We start from the raw sequence: 20,530 nt of genomic DNA, 5'->3' as shown, positions 1-20,530 counted from the left end.
AAAGGCTTGAAGTTTGCTTCGGGAGAGAGATGCGCAGGAGGCAGCCGAACCCGATAACCTGGTCCTCAAATTGTTGCTGGCCATTCCCTAGTTTAGAAATAATGATGATTTTCATGTTCCCCCTGAATGAGATTGTTTCTGCGAACGAATCAGATTCACAAAACTCGTGTGATTTTTTTTTTTTTTTATAAGCAGCGAGAATAACGCTTCATCTTCGAAGGTTTATGTAGCTCAGTATTGTACGTGCGTGCTGGGAAATAAATCCCCTTGAGATTCAATGGGAAGCTAAGGGAGCGCTCAACCAATCTCGTTGTACATATGTTGTGCACTGACAATAAAGAATTGAATTGAATTAACGGTATTATAATTAAAATCAGGGTTCTGGGAAAGAGCATTCATTAAGTTAGATAAGGCTAATTAACAATTTGGCCGTCCCATCGCATATATATGCCTATTTGGAGTTCTACTAAGATCAGCAATTAGTGTGTAAATCAAATAATTATAGGCCCAGGGGCTCTTTGTTATATTATAGCCTAAACATGTTGTACTCTGACAATAAAATTAATCAGTCAAAAATTAATCAGTAAAGGCCAGATGTAAATATAAACAAGTTTACAATTGGAATGGCTTTTTCTTTAGACGATCCGTGAATGTAATCCTACTGATTTCAGTGACAATATGGTTCATTCTAAACTAATGCCCATCCAATCCAGCGTGCTGAGTGGTTTTTTAAAAAAACTCTGTAAAATTGGGGAATGAATGTTAAACTGAGCCAGCGTGAGCCTTGGAGAGAGGGGTGTGTGGTATGAGCGGGTGCCCGCAACATCCTTAACAATTTCAGGAGTCTTAACTTCTGCCTCTGTCTTCTCTCTACCGTGGCAACATGTTTGTGATCGGAACCTTTGTGACGCTATATGGACAGGAGTGCGAAGCCGAGGAGAATAGGTCGTTGCGCTGTACGGCAATAGGGGGAACGGAGTTTCTTCGCTCCGAGTTCGCAAGCAAAGATGTTGCCTTCCCTTCAGGAGTCCGTGGACGGAGATGAGAGAGAGCTGGAGAGCAGCGAGGAAGGAGGCGGTTTACCCGAGGAACGGAAACCGGAACGTAGCAACAACAGTTACCACTGCTTGTACGGCTACCGAGGCTCCGGGTAAGAGAGCGAGGGCTGCTCCGCCGGGTCCCTGCAGGCTTTCTCCTCCCTCCGTGTCTCCAGCCTGAAGCATAAAAGGCTGCAATCCTTCATAGTGTTTTATGATCATCCAGCCTTCCCGAATCTGGGGGTCTCGGGTGAATTCATTCTGCCGTCCCACCCCGTTGGCTGAAAGCGATGGGGGCTTGTTGTTCAATTCAAATGTTTGGTAATAAGTTAAAAATGGTTAATGGAATAAAACCAACAAATTATTTTAGTCCAGTTTCTAGTTTCCATTTGTGATCATGTAGATTGGTTATGGCTGCTCCTAAAATCTAGCCTCTATTCCCCTCTCCCCCCCATTGATTTTCCTTGAAATGTTATGATTACGCATGCTTCCAACCAATACGGTCCCAATTGGTCCTGCAATACTTGCTGATGTCATTGATCCATCTTGTTTTAGGTCTCTTTCGTGGACGCTTTTTTATCAAGTGGGATCCATTCTATGACTGCCTTGGTCTACCTGTCATCAGTTCTTATTGCTATGTGACCAGCCCATTTCAATTCTTTTATTCTCTTGATGATATTGTATACTTTCGTTTATTCTCTAATCCATGTGCAGGTCTTTCTATCTTGTCTTGTAATGTAATGTTGGAAACATGCGGAAGAGGCCTTCATCCAGCAGTGGATAGATAATGGCTAAAATGATGATGATGATGAAGATGATGATGATGACTATTATGCAAATGACAGCCAGTTTGCTGTAGTATAGTAGTTAAGGATTCAGGCTAGAAACCAGGAGATCATTAATTCTAATCCCATTTTAGATACAAAGCCAGATGGGTGACCTTGGGCCAGTCCCTGTCGCTAAGTCCTAGGAAGCAAGCAATGGCAAACCACTTCTGAAAAACCTTGCCAACAAAACTGTAGGGACTTGTCCAGATAGTCTCCAAAAATCGTACACAATTAACAGGAAAAAAATGCGACTACAGTAGGACTGTCGATTGATGAATTTATCTAATGCATTTTAAAATGTTGGTCATACATTGGAGTTATCGCATCTTGGGCTATCAAATTCTTCTGAGTTGTTCAGAGGGCTGCTCAAAACAAGGTGCTATTTGCCCATTTGAATCCAAAAATATTCCTGGAGTTGTCGATTCAATTCTCAGAAATTCCAATCTCCTCTTCCCAGTCCCGGTTTTCATTCCCTCTCCCTTAGAACAATGACAATAATATGATAGGTGTTTGAGTTTTCTGTAACCACATGTGTTTTGTCTTTTAATTCATAATTAATTTGACTTTTTCAGATTACACCAAGGGTCAGGCAGTGATGTTGGGAGTCCAAGCAAATCACCAGTTGAAACATCTTCAGATGACTTCAGGTAAAAATGAACTTGGCAGAAAGATTTTGTGTGCTGTATCTTGGATTGTTATAACAGACTGGCATGTGTGTATCACTTGTTCTGACAAACCATTTTTAACTGTTATCAAACATTTAACTTGGTGCACTATGAATGCACAAGTAAATTCTTTCTGGCTCTGCTTTAAGGCTTGCTTTTGTTCTTCTAATTTCTGAATAGGTTAAGGGCCAACTATCTGAGGAGTTCCCTAACTAACTGTCTGCTTAAAGTTAGCAAGAGGTATCTTGACAAAGATTTCTTAGTTTCCTAGGCACATTTGTAAAGCATGTGGGAAAGGACTGTGTTCCCTTGCAATTGCACTCATCTCCCACTCTTTCTGTAATGAGATGATACAAGCAGTAATGGTGTGACAAACATCTCAGAAGTGATCCTCCCTAGTTTTTAGGGAGGAGGAAGCGATGTACTTTCAGGCTAGCAAGATTCTGGATGTGTTTCTTGCCTAGAGTTCTTCAGAAGAACTCTAGAGCTTAAGAAGAAATTTTAAATATTTTAAATGTTTTAACTGGTTTGTATTTTTAATTTTGGGCCAAATTTATATTTATTTTAATTGTTTTTTTAATATTTGTATTTTATGTTTTTTAATTCTGGCTGTACACCGCCCTGAGTCCTCAGGGAGAAGGGCGGTATATAAATTTAATAAGAAAGAAAGAAAGAAAGAAAGAAAGAAAGAAAGAAAGAAAGAAAGAAAGAAAGAAAGAAAGCAAGCTGTCATTAGTTTTGCAAATCTCTTCCCATTTGCCTTTACAATCCAAGAAACGAGGGAGGGAAATTTCCGAGATGTTTGCCATGCCCACTTTACTTCTGTGAGCTAAGCTGCCTCTTATCTGCCTCTTGTCAGATCTTCAGCTCTTCCTTTTTCTGTCTTATGACAGTCTACTTATGAATCTAAGTTCAGATCACTTTGAATTCTGTTGACTCTTATCTACCGCCAATTAGTTTTGATCGTTAGTAGTTCAGATTCTTGTAGAGAAAAGCATTACCATACAATAAACCTATATTTATTTCAACTGCCTGGACTCCTGATTTCTGTCCTTGACAAATTAATATAAGAAGTATGAGAGTTCATTATTATATATTTTCATGTATTTCCCAGCTTGATGAAAAATTTGTCAATATTCTAAGAATAGATACTTCCTTAAAAAGAAACTAAATATACTGCTGCCATTACAAATGGAATTCCTGCTCCTGGTATGAGACATGAATAAGGATATTATAGAAATGGGGAAAATATTTGGGTGGAGGAGACCAAATCAAGGAAAATATAGTTGAGAAGTCTATGGTCTTCTGTTCCATGCTTTCATTCCTATCCGTTATTCATGCTCATTGAAACACATGGAGTTGTACCCTAGTGCAAAATGACTGAAGTGTGCAACTTTGTAGCTCTTGGTTTTACTCCAAGTCATGTTCTGATTGTTTATTTAAATGGGACATGCTTGGAACTTCATATCCAACTGGAAGTAGCATCTTTTTCTTTGAAAGCTTGGCATTTAATTGTACGTACGAAGGACTGGTTGTGGTTAGCTGGTCTTTGTAACTCTATAATCTAACTAAATAGATATAACAATAGATATAATCATGGGTGGTTTTTTTGTTTGTTTTTATTTCATTTATGAAGCCTTTCATTGGTGGACACTAATTTACCAACTGAAGCTGAGATGGAGTTGCGTGGTTTGGTTGCCAAGCATCTTAACAAAGGAGCTTTGTTTGAGGGGATGGGCAATGTTATATCGGCCGAGTTGAGGTAAGGCTGTAGTATGGACTGAGACGTCCAGTGATCTCAAGCAATTTTAATTAATTGTAGCTTTCTTAATACATTAGTGATACCATTTTACTAAATTGTGTGTAATCAAATTAAACTGCGGATGTACCGTTTTAAATTTTGTTTTATGAGTCAAAGATTGAACTGTGCTATTTATTTCTGAATGATCACATCCTTGTCATGCCTTTAAAGCGTCTGAAAATCGCTGGTTGCCGCACAAAATAAAACAACTTCTTCTCTCCCCCCCCACCCCACCATATCAAAAAAGTCTCCTGGCTTTTAGAGTAGCTTTCTGATCCTGATCCTGTGGGTTTTTTTTTTAACTGTCATTCCAACTGAGCTAAATTTACAAGATGTGGAAATTACAGTTAGTCTGAGCTTTGAGTCCAACATTTCTGCTGCTGGGTGAGACAGTTGTTAAGTGGGTTTTGCCCCATTTTACAACCTTTCTTGCCACAGTTATTAAGTGATCACTGCAGTTGTTAAGTTAGTAACTTGGTTGTTAAGTGAATGGCTTCCCCATTGACTTTGCTTGGCAGAAAGTGTCAAAAGGGGAATCTCATGACCCCAGGACACTGCAACCATCAGAAATATGACTTGGTTGCTAAGTATCTGAATTTTGATCACGTGACCATGGGGATGCTGCAATGGCCGTAAGTGTGAAAAACAGTCATAGGTCATTCTTTTCAGTGCCGTTGTAACTTTGAATAGCCATTAAACGAACTGTTATAAGTTGAGGACTATTTGTATTCATATACATACTCATTGTCTAAGCTTTTAATGACTGATTTAATAACTATTAAATTAAGGGTTTAACGAGCTTAAACTTAAAAAAAGACTACACATATGGTCTGAATTCTGAACTATAAACTTCATCTCACTATCATTCAATGAATGCTCGGTTGATCAATGAAAATAGGTGGAATACGCTTATACTGAACTCTGATAGTGAGCTAGATACCTGGTAACATATTTAATGTTTAAATTTAATGGGAGTGTGAATACATATGCCACTGCAAGGGCTAGCCCTTTGGTGGGAAGGCAGGTTGACTTTTGTGTATCACATTAAAATAAATACTGGATCTAGCGTATCTACGGAGTTGTAATCACTGCATGTGAAGCATTACAAGGAATTAAGACAATTTCTGGTCCTCTAGAGGGTGCTGCACTACAACTCCCAGCATTTTGCACCACTGGCTGTTTGCTGGCTGGTGTTGATGGGATTAATATTTTAGCAAAACCTGATAGAAGGTGGCAGGTTTCCCAACCAGGAAGTACAAGAGCGTCCGTTAATTCTTTCATCACTCTGCCAGGGCTATTGCATCAGAATTGTGCAGACGTTTCCTCATTTTGTAATACCGCAGCATGTTGGGGGATGGGATGTGGGGGCCTGCAGTGCTCAAGGCTACAACTCCATCTCCCAGTCAGCCATAGGCAGTAAGTGCTCAAACGGGCAAAATATTTGCCTGTTTCTGCAGAAATGAGGATGGGCTAAAGATGGAAACAAGAATAAGAGGTTTCTGGCAGGCAAACCACTTTCATCAGAAAAACTGGCCAAAATTGCAGCTTCAACCCAAGAGCCCTCCCTTTCTTCCCTTAAAAAGAAGTGCTGCTGAAAAAGAATCGTTTTGCCACCAAAATGGGCGCTGCAGTGTTACCAATGGGGTCCTGGGGTTTACAGGTTGCCCACCCCTGCTATATACAGCTCTATTTAAAAGGAACTCACAATTTAATGGGGCTAGTCCCAGGTTAATGGACTACTATTTATGCAATTGGAGTCTAAATCACTTTTGAAGTATTGCCTGTTGTGTGCTCTTTGCAGTTTTTTTTTTTCTTGGAAAGGCTGAACTTATTAAGAATAGCACAACTAATACTGGTGCCTGATCATCCTTGAAAGGCTAAGGAGGGCCAGAAAGACTTGGATCCTGAACAAGCAGGAACTGCTAAGCTAGAGATGAGTCTGGGAATTGGAAGGCAGGGGGCGAATTACCTCCACAGTGTTGTCGAGAAAATAACAAGGGTCTATCCAGCAGGAACAGACTTCAAGAGGGTGTTTCTTTTTGCTTTCCTAAGAATATTTAATAGTATTTAAGCAACATTTGATTACGTCATATCATTTGTGTAATGAACATTTTAGCCTTTGAAAAGCACATACTGTGTTTGGTTGGGAAACTTGGAAATACAGAGTGAAGGGTCTTTCTTCCCAGCAGAAATTACCATGTTTCCCCGAAAGTAAGACCCTGTCTTATATTTTTTTGAACCCTGAAATAAGCGCTTGGCCTTATTGCCATGCACTCAAAAGCCCGATTGGGCTTATTATCAGGGGATGTCTTATTTTGGGGAAAACAAGGTATCAGCAGTCTCTGCTACCCACCCCACATTTCTTCTCCTGGTACTGGAATGCTAGACAAGGAATTCCTCATCTCATCTATGGCTGTTTTCTTTGATCCACTGAATTTTAAAAAGCAGGCTCAAGGGCAGGCATAATCACTTCCAGAGACTACCGTAGATCTACTCAGGGAAGTGCCAAATGTCAGCTCCACCTAAATGCATTAGGGAGGGGTAGCAGTTTTTTGTTTTTAAAACACCCATTTTGACTATGTTTTATCTTTATTTAATTCATTTCATGTTTATAGACTACAGGTGGTCCTTGACCTATGGTCACAATTGAGTCCAAAATTTATGTTGTTAAGTGAGATGGTTATCAAGTGAGTTTTGCCCCATTTTCAACTTTTGCCACAGTTGTTAAGCAAATCACTGCAGTTGTTAAGTGAATCACATGGTCATTAAGCGAATCCTCATTGAGGTGGCTTGTCAGAAGCCAGCTGAGAAGGTTACAAATGGTGATTACATGATCCCAGGACACTGCAACTGTTATAAGTACATGCCAGTTGCCAAGCACCCGAATTTTGATCACATGACCGTAGGGATGCTGTGATGGCCATAAGTGTGAAAAAACGGGCATAAATTACTTTTTCAGTGCCATTATAACTTGGAATGGTCACTAAACAAATGCTTGTAAATTGAGGACTACCTCAACACAGGAATAGAAGGTGGGTGATTTGGCTTTCCATTCACTAACACTGGTTCTGAGGGAAAATAAGTAGAATCACGAGGCTGACAGAAATATGAAGCGAAGTGTATTGACTGGAGTTAAGAACCTATATAAGATTCTTGCCTCTAGAGGTTGATTCTGACTGAATTAAAATAAGGGATTCATTTGTCATGAGATCGATGAACAGGTAAACTGCAGTGTGAAATACAGCATTAAACTGATTTGGTGCAACCACCCTGTGATTAATTCAGTATTCCAGAAACTCGAGTTGGTTGTTATTACTGCATGTTCCAGCCGGACAAATGTGCAGAAGGAGCTGATCCTGAATCGAGAGAGAGTCCCTTGGAGTATGTCATCTGTTTTTTAGGAGGCTCAGAGAAGGGGCTTGAACTATATCCTTTTACTATATTTCTGTCTTGGTTAAAATGGAGATGGAGGAGGAAAGTCCTTTTATTTATTTATTTATTTATTTCAATTCCCATTGTTCTGATTGTTCTCTTAAATTAGACCAGAGATCATGCACATTCCCAAATCATTTTTTTATACCCTCCTTATCTTTTTGTAAGGGCCTAAAGATGTAGCTGTGCCAGTTGGCTTGGGGCCCCAGTGGGGGAATCAGCGCAATGGAGGTGGTTGATTGAGTAATAACAGATCCCACCTCCCCACCCCCTCCCCCATGTGGGGGGAGGTAAGGGTTGTAAGGTTTGATTTTCACATTTTTCTTTTAACTAGGATGTAAGCCACCCAGAGTTACCCTATGGCAGTGATGGCTAACCTTTTTGTTGTCATGTGCCAAAAGTGGGGGGAGCACGGGGGGGTTGCGCACATAGGTTCACCATCACGGCCCTATGGTAAGATGGGCAGACAATAATATATATATATATATATATATAAACAAACAAACAAATAAATAAATAAATAAATAAATAAAAATAAATACAGGTAATCCTAGAGTTACCACCACGATTGAGCCCAAAATTTATGTTGCTAAGTGAAACATTTGTTAAGTGAGTTTGCCTCATTTTATGACTTTTCTTGCCACAGTTGTTAAGTGAATCATTGCATTTGTTAAAGTTAACACGGTTGTTAAGTGAATCTGGATTCCCCATTGACTATGCTGGTCCGAAGGTTTCAAAAGCTGATCACATGAACCTAGGGCATTGCAATTGTCATAGATATGAACCAGTTGCCAAGCATCTGAATTTCGATCACGTGACAATGGGGTTGCTGCAATAGTTGTAAGTGTGAAAAACAGTCGCAAGTTACTTTTTTCAGGACGCTGTAACTTTGAACGGTCACTAAATGAACTGTTGTAAGTTGAGGACTATCTGTATCTGGATGTTTAAAATATCTTTAACAGACATGCAGGATCAATTATAAGATGAGTTAAACATAGAGATTCGGCAGAACTGAAGCATTATTTCCTTAAAAGTGATACATTCAGACTTGAGCTTGATGGATACGTTCAAGATATGAAGACTTGTTTAGATTCAAAGGTAAGTCTTGATGAAAAGGTTAGTTGCTGTTAATAAATTTGAATTACTTCTTTTGGTTTTCTCTTTTTTCCCCTCCAACAAGAGGGAAACTATTGGTTTCTTCATAAGCTGATCGTTAAACTGAGATGCTTAAAGTTGTTTTGAGTTCCCTGTGAAGATCCCTAATCAGAATTGTTTACCTAGGATAATGAAGACTCGCTGAGGAAGACAGTTTGATTTTCACGATCCTCAATCACTTAAGGAGACATTAGAGAAATCTTGATTAAAGAAGCTTTATCTCACTTCCCATGCATTGGTGTGCTCTGGGCCCATTTTCTCTGCATCTCAGTGTTAGAATAGGAAAGGGATCTGGCATTTCTAAGTTACTTAGAGAGCAACTAGTTTCTATTGTTTGCTACCTTGTAGTTGGAAGAGAAACAGGCTAATCTAACTGTTGAGTCTCCTGCATCTCTTGGCGGTTTCCAGTATTATCTGCATGGTGTCCTCCTAGAGCAGGGGTGTCAAACTTGATTTCATTGAGGGCCGCATCAGGGTTGTGTTTGACCTTGGGGGGGGGGGCTTGGCCAGCTCAACATCACTCATCGAGGCTCCGTTTTTGCCCGCAACAGCCTCCTGCAACCCTCTGCTAGCAAAGACGGAGCTTGGGGAGGACACATGTGGCCCTCCCGAGCTCCGTTTTTGCTTGCAGAGCCATTGTGGGCCGGTCTTTTGCTGTTTTCAGGGCGGGCCTGCAGGCCACATCTAAGCATCCTGTGGGCCGGATCTGGCCCATGGGCATTGAGTTTAACACCCCTGTTCTAGAGAGTTTGTGCGGCTTCAGAATCGAAAAACTGGCCTTCTAAAATTATCTTCAGAGTTTATGGTTGTTCTATGGCCGTAATGACTAACCTTTTCCAGACTGAGTGCCCAAAGTGCGTGTGCGCAAATGCGCTTGCGTGCATGAACTTCCCAAATGCAATGCGCACGTGGCCCCTCGCATGTGCCCTGCTCCCCCATATGCATCCTGCCCCTGTGCATGTGTGCACGCCCCATGCATGCCCCCCGCACATGCGCGGCAGAGACCTGAAGACCAGCTGGCTGATGGGAGGCATACGTGCATGCAGAGCTGAGTTGGGGTGACAGCTCACGTGCCCACAGAGAGGGCTCTGAATGCCACCTCTGGCACATGTCCCATAGGTTTGCCACCACTGTTCTATGGGAACCAAGCTCTTTATGAGTGTGATCATTTGGAGAGCCTCAAGATTCTCATACTTCCTACTATCTATGTGAAAACATTGGACATCATTCAAGATGATAAGTGCTGTGTCACCCACATCCCACCGAGGGCCATGGTGGCGCAGTGGTTAGAATGTCATAATGCAGGCTAATTCTGCCAGCAGTTTGGCAGTTCGATCCTCACCAGCTAAAGATGGACTCAGCCTTCCATCCTTCCGAGGTCGGTAGTATAAGGATCCAGATTGTTGGGGGGCAATACGCTGACTCTGTAAACCGCTTAGAGAGGGCTGGAAAGCACTGTGAAGCTGTATATAAGTCTAAGTGCTTGACACTTTGACATCCAACACTCCGGGATCTCTCTTAGTTTTGAATGTGTCACTTCTGAATGCTGCTAATACAGTTCTCTCTAAAGAGTAATCTTGAAAGAAATATCTATTCTTGTTTGCAGATTACGTATAGGCATATAGGGAAATTCAAATGTTGTCTTTACAATAGCTTGGCATCCTTTGTTGGGGATTTGCCTTTGCGTAGTGGACTTGCCCGGTCTTTCCACTGTGGGCTAGTGCTGGCACAAGGAATTGCTGGGGAAAGTAATTTGGGCTTGGAAGCCTCAATAAAGACTCCTAACTTGTGTGTGTGTGTGTGTGTGTGTGAGTGTGTGTGAGCGGGATGGCACAGAGCTTGTCCTGAGTTTGTGTTTGTGGAATGTAGCTTATTGTGATGCACCATAAACACTTTTTAGCATCTCTAGAAGTTTCCAGAATAATTTGTAAGATAGTACGGAAGGACTGTAGCTGTTAAAAGACAGACCAGGGAGGAGGGACTCTCCTGCCTCTATGCCTGGGTGAACTCAATACAACTGTTTGGATAAGCTGTTATGCTGCTACTTCTCACTCCCTTTCTTGATTCAAGATAGCAAATTAGCCCCCAGGGAAATTTCGTAGGCTCTGAAATAGGGAATGGCTGAAAAGTAATCAAAAGAAGCTGTCCCAAGTTGTTTCACTGAGCTCCCCTTTACAGTCACCTACCCTGTAGAATGATCAACTTTTATTTCAATTGGATGCAGCAAAGCAACCTGGAGACCTGCATTCAGCCGCTCCTGAGGACTTGGTTTGAGGATTTGGTGTGCCCTATTCAGAGGGTGGTGAACCTTTTCAAGGAGAAACTTGCCTTTGTGCTACATGCTGTGAGTACCAGACAAAGTTCACTTTTCCTGGATCTCTCTGGTGTGCTTTTGTTTGGGTTTCTTGTTGAACGATTTTGCCTTGTTTATTCATTGCTTTCGCTGCAACTGTTGTGATAGTCACAGTGTGTACAAATAAGACTTCATTACTTCAAACAATCTTTAATTGTGCGTCATGCCACCTAGCGTGTGCCTCTTTCCTGGAATTTTACCGGGCGGGCTGGGGGTGGGGAGGCACACACACTAGATGACATGATGTGCTAGTTGCTGTCCTTCCATATTATTATTTTTTTTTACCTTCAGGAAAGGAACACAACATAGCTACAGAGCTACACTGCAAGGGGCTGTTTGTGGGAGTGTTGATGGCTTAAACAAGCGAGCAAACAATTGGTTTTGACAGCGTGAATAACACGATAATAACACCTTTGTTTTAAGGAGCACCAGGTTTAAGTTGTACATGCAATTCATTTTAAAATTGGGCCAGCAGTTTTAGAAACATGGATTTCCCTTACTGCAGCTGGAATTGATGTACATGTTTTTAAATATATACATTCAATTATGCTTAGACAGGGCTTTTAGCTGTAAAAGTTTGAAAAGTAGTTTTTCTGCAGATGAGAGAGAGGGGGAGAGAGAAAGAGAGAGAGAGAGAGAGAGAGAGAGAGAGAGGGAAATAGATAGGATGCCAAAAATAAGATCTTCTTTCAATGGAGTTTGACTCTTCTTGATTTTTTGGCCTTTGATTCAGCATTGATGCTTGGTGACTCTCTGGATAAATTCCTGCAGTTTTCTTAACAAGATTTTGGAAGTGGTTTGCCACTTTTCGCTAGAGCTGAGAGAGAATGAGTGGCCCAAGGCTGGCTTCTTTCCTAAGGCGGGATTAGAACTCCTAGCTCCAACTACACCAAACTGGCTCTAGTTTACCCTTATTTGAGGTCAAATTCCTGCCTAATCGGGAAGCTCACCATCATTTTAATACAACTGAAGTTGTTTGAAAATAAAATGGAGGCCAGGGAGTTTACATATACAGATAGTCCTTGACTTACAACCATTCGTTTAGTTCGAAGCTACAACAACACTGAAAAAAGTGACTTATGATCAGTTTTCACACTTATAACCATAGCAACATCCCCATGATCGAAATTCGAATGATTGGTGACTGGTATGTATTTATGACTCCTGCGGTGTCCCAGGGTCCTGTAATCTTTTTTTTTTTTTTTTTGCAACCTTCTGACAGGTAGAGTCCATGGGGAAGCCAGATTCATTTAAAGACTGTGTTACTAATTTACAACAGCAGTCCTTTTAACATCTGTGCCCCCCCCCCAAAAAAACCTCACAAAATGGAGCAAAACTCACTTAGCAATTGCTTTGCTTAGTAATGGAAATTTTGGGCTCAGTTGTGGTTGTAAGTCGAGGACTACCTGTACATTCTGAGTGGTCTGGAAGATGGGGGAAGGAGAAGAACAACAATTGGTGGATGTTCAACTGACACCAGAAGTGGTATTTTGCAGGTTCTGACCAGTTCTGGAGAACCGGTAGCGGAAATTTTGAGTAGTTCAGAGAACCAGTAAATACCACCTCTGACTGGCCCCATCCCCATCTATTCCCTGCCTCCTGAGTCCCAGCTGATCGGGAGGGAAAAGGGATTTTGCAGTATCCTTCCTCCAGGAGTGGGGAGGGAATGGGGATTTTGCAGTGTCCTTCCCCTGCCATGCCCACCAAGCCATGCCATGCCACGCCCACCAAGCCACACCCACAGAACTGGTAGTAAAAAAATTTGAACCCCACCACTGACTGACACCTGTTGAAAATGCAATTGCTAGTTGATAACGGCATAACCCTTTACATCAACTTGGCCAAGTGTTTCCTGAGACAGACAAAGAGTATAGAATTGTAGTCTAAAGTTATGTCAGTATACCAAGAAGTGACATTGTGTCTGCTCTTTCAAGGCTCTGAGTTGCACTCCTGTTGAAGTGAATGGATCTGAAGAAAGGACGGAGAAGGATATTAACAGGTAAAAAAAAGCAAAAGTCCCTCAAGGTGATATTAGTCAGGGAGCACTCTTGCTCCTGTTGAGTTAACTGCTCAATGGAACTTGCCCAATGACTATCCATCCTGGAAATCTGTTTACCTTCTTTCCCAGGTTCCTTCGAGCAGCAAGTCTTCAAGATCTGGTCAGGGAAACTATGACGACTTCCTTATGCACAGCCGCAGCAACAGAGGAGCAATGCAAATCAGTGGTGATTGACTTGAATGGGCCACAGCTTTGCTTCCACGGTGCAGGTAGGCTTACAGAAGGAGATCCTTCTAGCATCCAAGTAATGCTCAGTAACATTAGCACAAGGAATGTTGATAGACTGGTGTTGTTTTAGGCCTCTCTACAAAGGCAGTTGTTTTAAGGCAGACATTCTTATTTGAGTCTAGACTTACTGTGCTCTAGCCTTCCTCTTGCACTAGTCTAATATACTCAAATATAGCAAATCAACTCCCAGATTTGGAAAGTTCATAATGGGTGGACCACTACAGAGATTTTGATTAGGTTATTTCATGTGTATTGCTTTGTTATTTGGCTCACTTAAAAGTGGTCCTTTGGGAAACCAATACTTTTCTTTGTTCCCTTCTCTCTCTTGAAAGAAAGGAAGAATTCTGAAAGATCACTTGTCAGATTTTTCTTGGTCTTTATGGCATGCTTCAGATTCATTGTAACATTATGCAGGCATAACCTAAAACTGCAATCTGGGGTCCTTCCAGAGGCTAACTTTCAAATCCAAGAATTGCCAGATAGCATTAGACCTAAAGGAATGGAAATCTGACGTGTGTTTAAGTCATCGGTTTGAACAAGGCTAGCCTAGAAAATCATACCCTCAGCATCTCTTCAAGCTCACTGCTGGCTTCCTAAAGCATTTATGGCATTTTATGCTAACTAACCAATTAAGCAAAACTCTCTTGATCCAAGCTAGAATTTCATTGTTACTGAGTGTTTTGTTCACCCAAGGATTTCTATAAAACTCAGAAGCAAAACTCTCTATGCTGTGGCTGCTTAGATACATATTCTTTACTATTATCCATTATTCTTTACTTAATATATGTGGTATTTTCCAAAGGATAATTTTTTAAAAAATTATCTATCATCAAATTGTTTTCAACTCCTAGTGACCACATAATTTCCTCCATCCCTAACCTGGTATTTCATGGCCCACAATGGTGCACTCATCATCACCATTAGTTATAATGGTGGTCCATCCACCTTATTGATTTATTAGAGTTTTATCCCACCTTTAATATTTTTATAAATAACTCAAGACAGTAAACAGTAATGATTCATCCTCCTCCTATTTTCCCCTCAACAGCAACCCTGTGAGGTGGATTGGCTGAGAGACGGGGATTGGTCCAGAATCACCCAGCTGGCTTTCATGGCTCAGGTGGGACTAGAACTCACAGTCTCCTAGTTTCTAGCCTGGTTACTTGCGTCATGCAACCATATTGGCTTTCAAGCCTTTCTGTTACTCATAGTCCCCTTCTCTTTACTTCCACCTTTCCCAACATTAGAGCCTTTTCCAGAGAGTTGAGTCTTTCCATAATTTGCCTGGATAAGGGTGATCATTTAAATGTTGACCCTTCTTTATCTCCTATTGCGAGATTGATGGCCAAAGAGCAGCATCCTGAGCTGGTCCATTCTTGAAGCCTCAGGAAACAATAATACTCTCTTCCTTTGTAAGTACATAAGGAACATCTGTGTCTTGTACAAAACTTTTTTCAGGTAACTTTGAAGACATTCGTAAATTTACCGTATTAACTTGAAATAATAAGGTTTTTCTTTTTCCAACAAATGTCTCAGGAACAAATAGGTTCTGTGAAGATTGGACACAAGCATTTCTGAATGTTTCCGAAGGGGGGAATCCTTTTCTTTTTCGACAAATACTGGAAAACTTTAAATTGAAGGTAAATATCTGTGTTGGGCAAGAACGACGAGAATTGTAGTCCAAATGCATTGGCTGGAGCATTGGCTTAGAGATGGCTGTTATTTGTGATTGTTAGAAATAGTGGTAGATGAAACCTTTCATGTACTATAATTTCTTTTGAGTCTCGTGTGTTTCCCAACCCCCAAATCATAATCTATTTTGGACAAGAATTGGTTTTAAATTAATTTCCAGTTGAAAGTAATGACAACGTTTCTGTTGTTCTAATACTACTGGATTGTTTTTTATAAAACACCACTGGTGTTTGATAAAAACTCAGGATGAAGACACTACTGTGTCTTCATCCTGAGACACAACAATTGTGGGCTCAAGTATATTTGTTCTAAAAGAATGCAATCTTGAGTCCGTATTTTCCTCTTCAACTTGGCAAGAATCCCATGTTACAAAGGGCGGCTTTTGCCTGTGTGATTTGATGCTGCCAGAACAACAGCCATGCATTCTTCGAACGCAGAATATTTATTACTTATTTATTTAGCGTAAGGTATACAAATAGTCCTGAACTTACAACAGTTCATTTAGTGAACGTTTGAAGTTACAACGGCACTGAAAAACATGAATTATGACCATTTTTCACAGTTATGACCATTGTAGCATCCCTGTGATCACATGATCAAGATTCAGCCCCTTGGCATCTGGCTCGTATTTATGATGGTTGCAGTGCCCTGGGTTCATGTCATCCCCTTTTGGGACCTTCTGCCAAGGAAAGTCAATGGGGAAGACAGACTCACTTAACAATTGTCTTCCTAACTTAACAACTGCGGTGATTCACTTAACAAATTTGGCAAGACAGGTCGTAAAATGGGGCAAGATTCACTTAGCAACTGTCTCGCTTAGCAACATAAACATTGGGCTCAATTGCTGTTGTTAAGTCGAGGACTACCTGTAGAGCACATGGATAGCAGTAATAAAATTGTATAGAACGAGTATTAGAACATAATACTATGGCAAACGTACGATGGAAATAAGTAATCAATTTTGCAAGGCTTGAGGAATTTAAAAAAAATGTTATAGATTACATTTTGAATACCTTGATTCATAAGAGTTGAATAAGTGTTCTGTATATTAATTTCTAGGCCATTTATGCAATTAAATATTTATTAGTTGGAGAAAGTCTGCTTTTCCTCCTGCATAAGCTCTCAAATGGCAACTAGTCACTGTGATCCAGAGCAGGGGTCTTCAACCTTGGCAACTTTAAGACTTGTGGACTTCAACTCCCAGAATTCCTCATCCAGTTTCGCTGGCTGAGGAATTCTGGGAGTTGAAGTCCACAAGTCTTAAAGTTGCCAAGGTTGGAGATCCCTGATCCAGGGAACCTGCAACACTATGTGCCCTTGCCATGATGGGCACTGCCTTTGAACATAATGGACTTTCTTGTGAGAGATGCCCATTATTGGGTGCCCATTATTTTGGGAGCTACTAGATTAAAGATGAGAAGTTCTTCATCCTAAATTTCTCATTTACTGCTCCTGATTCCTGTATATTAGCATGTTGTGCGTGAAGGAGGTGCAGAAGTTCATAGTGGGCATCCAAAGAACCACCGTATGTGTACAACACATCTATTGGCAGTGAACTGTGGCAGTCTGCCCTGATTGTCCTGTAGGGAGAAGTCATCCACCCTTCTCTTCTTGCCCAGTGGACTGTGTGCAACTGCCTTATCCTAGTGACACTGTCAAGAAAGGGACGGTGTAGACCTTGGGTTTCTGTGTAGGCTTTCTCAGCTGGATCAGGACCAGGGGTGAAATGCTCCTGGTTCGGACCGGATCTCCTGATTCGTTAGCGATGGAGGCGGGTGGTTCGGAGAACCGGTAGCAAAAATCCCTGTCTCTCTCTCTCCCCCCCCCCCCGCATGCCCAACTGAGCTGCACAATCATCAGAGGCTTTTTTTTTTAGTTTTTAAAAGCATTTTTTCTACAACCTCTTCAGAGATTGTAGAAAAAATGCTTTTAAGAGCCTCTGATGATCCAAGCTGAGTTGCCTGATCGGCAGAGGCTTTTTTCTTTTAAATGCCTCTGACGATCCCAGCTGAGTTGGCTGATTGGCAGAGGCATTTAAAAGGAAAAAAGCCTCTGCCAATCAGGCAACTCAGCTGGGATCGTCAGAGCCTTTTGAAAGCATTTTTTTACAACCTCTTCACGGAAGAGGTTGTAGAAAAAATGGTTTTAAAAGTAAACAAAAAAAAATTGGCCATGCCCACCCAGTCACATACCCCCCCCACCAAGCCACGCCCACAAAACCGGTAGTAACAAATTTTATATTTCACCACTGATCAGGACACAGGTGTACATGTTGGCTGCTTCCTTTTCAGGCCATACAGGACATCAACAACCTGAAGCGGTTCATCCGGCAGGCAGAAATGAGCCATTACGCCTTGTTCAAGTGCTACCTGTTTCTAAAAAACTCTGGCAGCGGCGACGTGCTCTTGAAGATTGTCAAAGTAGAATATGCAGAAATGCAGGAAGCCCGGAATGTCATCAGTGTGCTGGAAGAATTCATGAGGGACCAGCTTGGAGCTTAAATCCTCCTCCTGAACCGAGAGTGGCTTGTACAGTACCAAGTCAGCGTGCCTCCGTGTAGAATCAACAGTGCTTGAGCATGTAGGCCATTTTTGTGTTAAATCATGTGAACTTATCGTGGAGATAAGTGATCTCAGTCCCAGCTCCTCACAATACACAAACGTGTGGTCCAAAAAGGAAACCCTTCTCACAGCATCGACTGTGAGGTTGACTTAAATTGGTATTTGTTGGTATGGGAACAAGCTGAGTGTTCAGGCGCTCACCCTCCTCCCTGCTTTCTCTTGTCTTGTCTGGCTTGTAAAACCACAAGTTTGTTTCCCTGTCGTATCCAAACTGTGGTTTTAGGCTTCCCTTACACACCGCAGTCGAAAGCGGGATCAATCCAGAGCTTGCAGTTCCTAGATGTTAGCCTGCAATTTTTAGTACAGACAAAGAACAATGGGGTTGATCTAGACTTCAGCATTGTGTGGATCCAGGCTATACTTCCTGGAGACAAAATAAGCGTAAATGGCTTTGTCAGCATTATTAATTGTGTGGAAGGGAGTGCCAGTGTAGAAGCTCAAATGGCTTATGAGCAGATACATGTACGGATCTTGGCTAGCCAAAAGCAGCATAGCTGCACGTCTGGATCAAGCATATGAATTTTCTCCCATTCTGTCTTGTTGTTTTACACACACATACACATACATACACACACACACGTCACCCCAGCAACAAGCTATTTACCTAAATGCATGCATCCTCTCTCACTCCGCCAGGGTGGCTGAACTTGGACCCCCAAATAAAATACACATTGGTCAAATGAATTATTAGTTATTTATATTTGTACTTGTAAAACTTGACCCCATTTTTACAAGTTGTAGATAATGGGGTTTTGGTGAGGTATGCTTATATCAACCACTTACTGGGCATGGGGGGAGTGGGGGAGAAAGCTGAACAGTACATCTGAAATAAAATCTATGCACAAAATTGTTCGTGGAAAACTATGCTTACGTACACAATAGAAAAATACTTTGACGTTTCTTACATCATGCTGCTTTGCAAGCACACTCTTTGCTTGAATAGCCCTTGATGGGAAAAGCATGTTCTATTCAGCATATTTTTTAAGGCAGAATCACTTCGTTTGGTGCTATAACAATAAGCCATGGAGGAAGAGATTAACTGTGCAGGAAAATAAAAGTTCATTCTTCTTGCATTTGCTAATTCAGCGTACATTGTGGGGCAGTGGAGTCAACCTAAGTGACTAATAATGAGTATTAAATTTGGCGAACATTAACGTATTTTTGCTGCACAAATCCAACCTTGTAAAATTCGGTGAGCTCTGATCTGCATTCTGTTTGGAGATCTTGGAGAGGCTCAGAAAGCTTTCTTTAATGCGGAACTGTTGAGTAATTAGGATATTAAATGCACTCACCTTCAAGCAAGGTTGGCTTTGTTCCTGTTTCCGTTCATTGCTACCCTGAAAGATTGAACGTATCTCGTTTGCCTCATCATATTTCACCACTTATTCTGAACACGGGAAAGGTGGTTGCTAGTAAGTATTGGTGGGTGTTGGACTTTAATTTTGGGGTAGAGGTGCACTGAGGGTGGGGAGGGGGGAGGTTGGATGACAAACTCAATTCTGATTCAGGGCCCAGTTCAGAGGAAGAGAGTTCCCAAAATCCTAAGGATTTTGAATACAGCTTGAGCTAAAGTATTATTTAATAGGACCATAGTTCGAGATTATTAAACTGAACTTTAGCCCTAAAATGCTTACCATTTAATTATTTGTAGAAAGAAGTCATTTTTTTAAAAAAAAATGCAGATATGAACCAGTGGAATTTGTTACTACCGGTTCTATGGGCGTGGCTTGGCGGTGGTGGCTGGGTGAGCGTGGCCAATTTAAAAAAAAATTTTTTTACTTTTAAAACCATTTTTTCTACAACCTTTTTGGCGAAGAGATTGTAAAAAAATGCTTTCAAAAGGCTCTGATGATCCCAGCTGAGTTGCCTGATCGGCAGAGGCTTTATTTCTTTTAAATGCCTCTGCCGATCAGGCAACTCATCTTGGATCGTCAGAGGTTTTTAAAAGAAAAAAAGCCTTTTTTTCTTTTAAATGCCTCTGACGATCCAAGATGAGTTGCCTGATCGGCAGAGAAAAAAGCCTCTGATGATTGTGCGGCTCAGCTGGGCATGGGGGTGGGGGGGAGGCAGGGATTTTTGCTACCGGTTCTCTGAATCACCCGCCTCCATCGCTACCGGATTGGGCGATCTGGTCTGAACCGGGAGCATTTCACCCGATGTGAGCCAACCAGAAAACATTGCATCTAACCTGGCAATAATTTCCTATGTGCTGTGAAAAAATGTGAGGCAATATACAGAGGTCAAAATTTGAAAGGAACAGTTATATAGCCATGAAAGTTCACAAGAATTGGCAGAGAAGAAAGAAACAAGCAAGTGGAAAAAAGTAGATTGAGTGTCCTGAGACTAGGTAGTTACCACTACTACTAATTCTTCCTTAAAAAGGTGTTTTTTTTTTTAATGGAAGGAACATCGATACAAGTAATCCTTGACTTACAACTGCAATTGGATCCAGAATTTCCATCGTTAGGCGAGCCACACCCAATTTTATGACCTTTTTTTTTGCCATGGTCGCTAAGTGAATCATGCTGCCGTTAAGCAAATCTGGCTTCTCCAATTGACCGCTTGTCAAAAAACCTGGGAAGACAGCAAATGGAGATGACATGACCCTGGGACGGTGCAACTATCATAACAAGCACCTGAATTTTCCCTCACGTGACCAC

General features: G+C 41.3%; 1 protein-coding gene across 1 annotated transcript; it reads left to right on the top strand.

The window, feature by feature from the left end:
- Nucleotides 1-767: 767 nt before the first annotated feature.
- C2H17orf75 (chromosome 2 C17orf75 homolog) lies at nt 768-18,554 on the top strand. Its single transcript, XM_087886958.1, has 10 exons — nt 768-1,150; nt 2,437-2,511; nt 4,166-4,291; nt 7,616-7,758; nt 8,805-8,860; nt 11,142-11,261; nt 13,205-13,269; nt 13,399-13,538; nt 15,094-15,197; nt 17,541-18,554. Exons 1-10 carry the CDS (start codon nt 1,008-1,010, stop codon nt 17,748-17,750), a joined length of 1,182 nt encoding a protein of 393 aa, XP_087743084.1. The 5' UTR covers nt 768-1,007; the 3' UTR covers nt 17,751-18,554.
- Nucleotides 18,555-20,530: the final 1,976 nt, after the last annotated feature.

Source organism: Pantherophis guttatus, chromosome 2 (genome assembly GCF_059756535.1).
Source record: "Pantherophis guttatus breed Tessera chromosome 2, ASM5975653v1, whole genome shotgun sequence".
Lineage (NCBI taxonomy): Eukaryota > Metazoa > Chordata > Lepidosauria > Squamata > Colubridae > Pantherophis > Pantherophis guttatus.
This window is presented reverse-complemented; position numbering and strand designations above follow the sequence as displayed.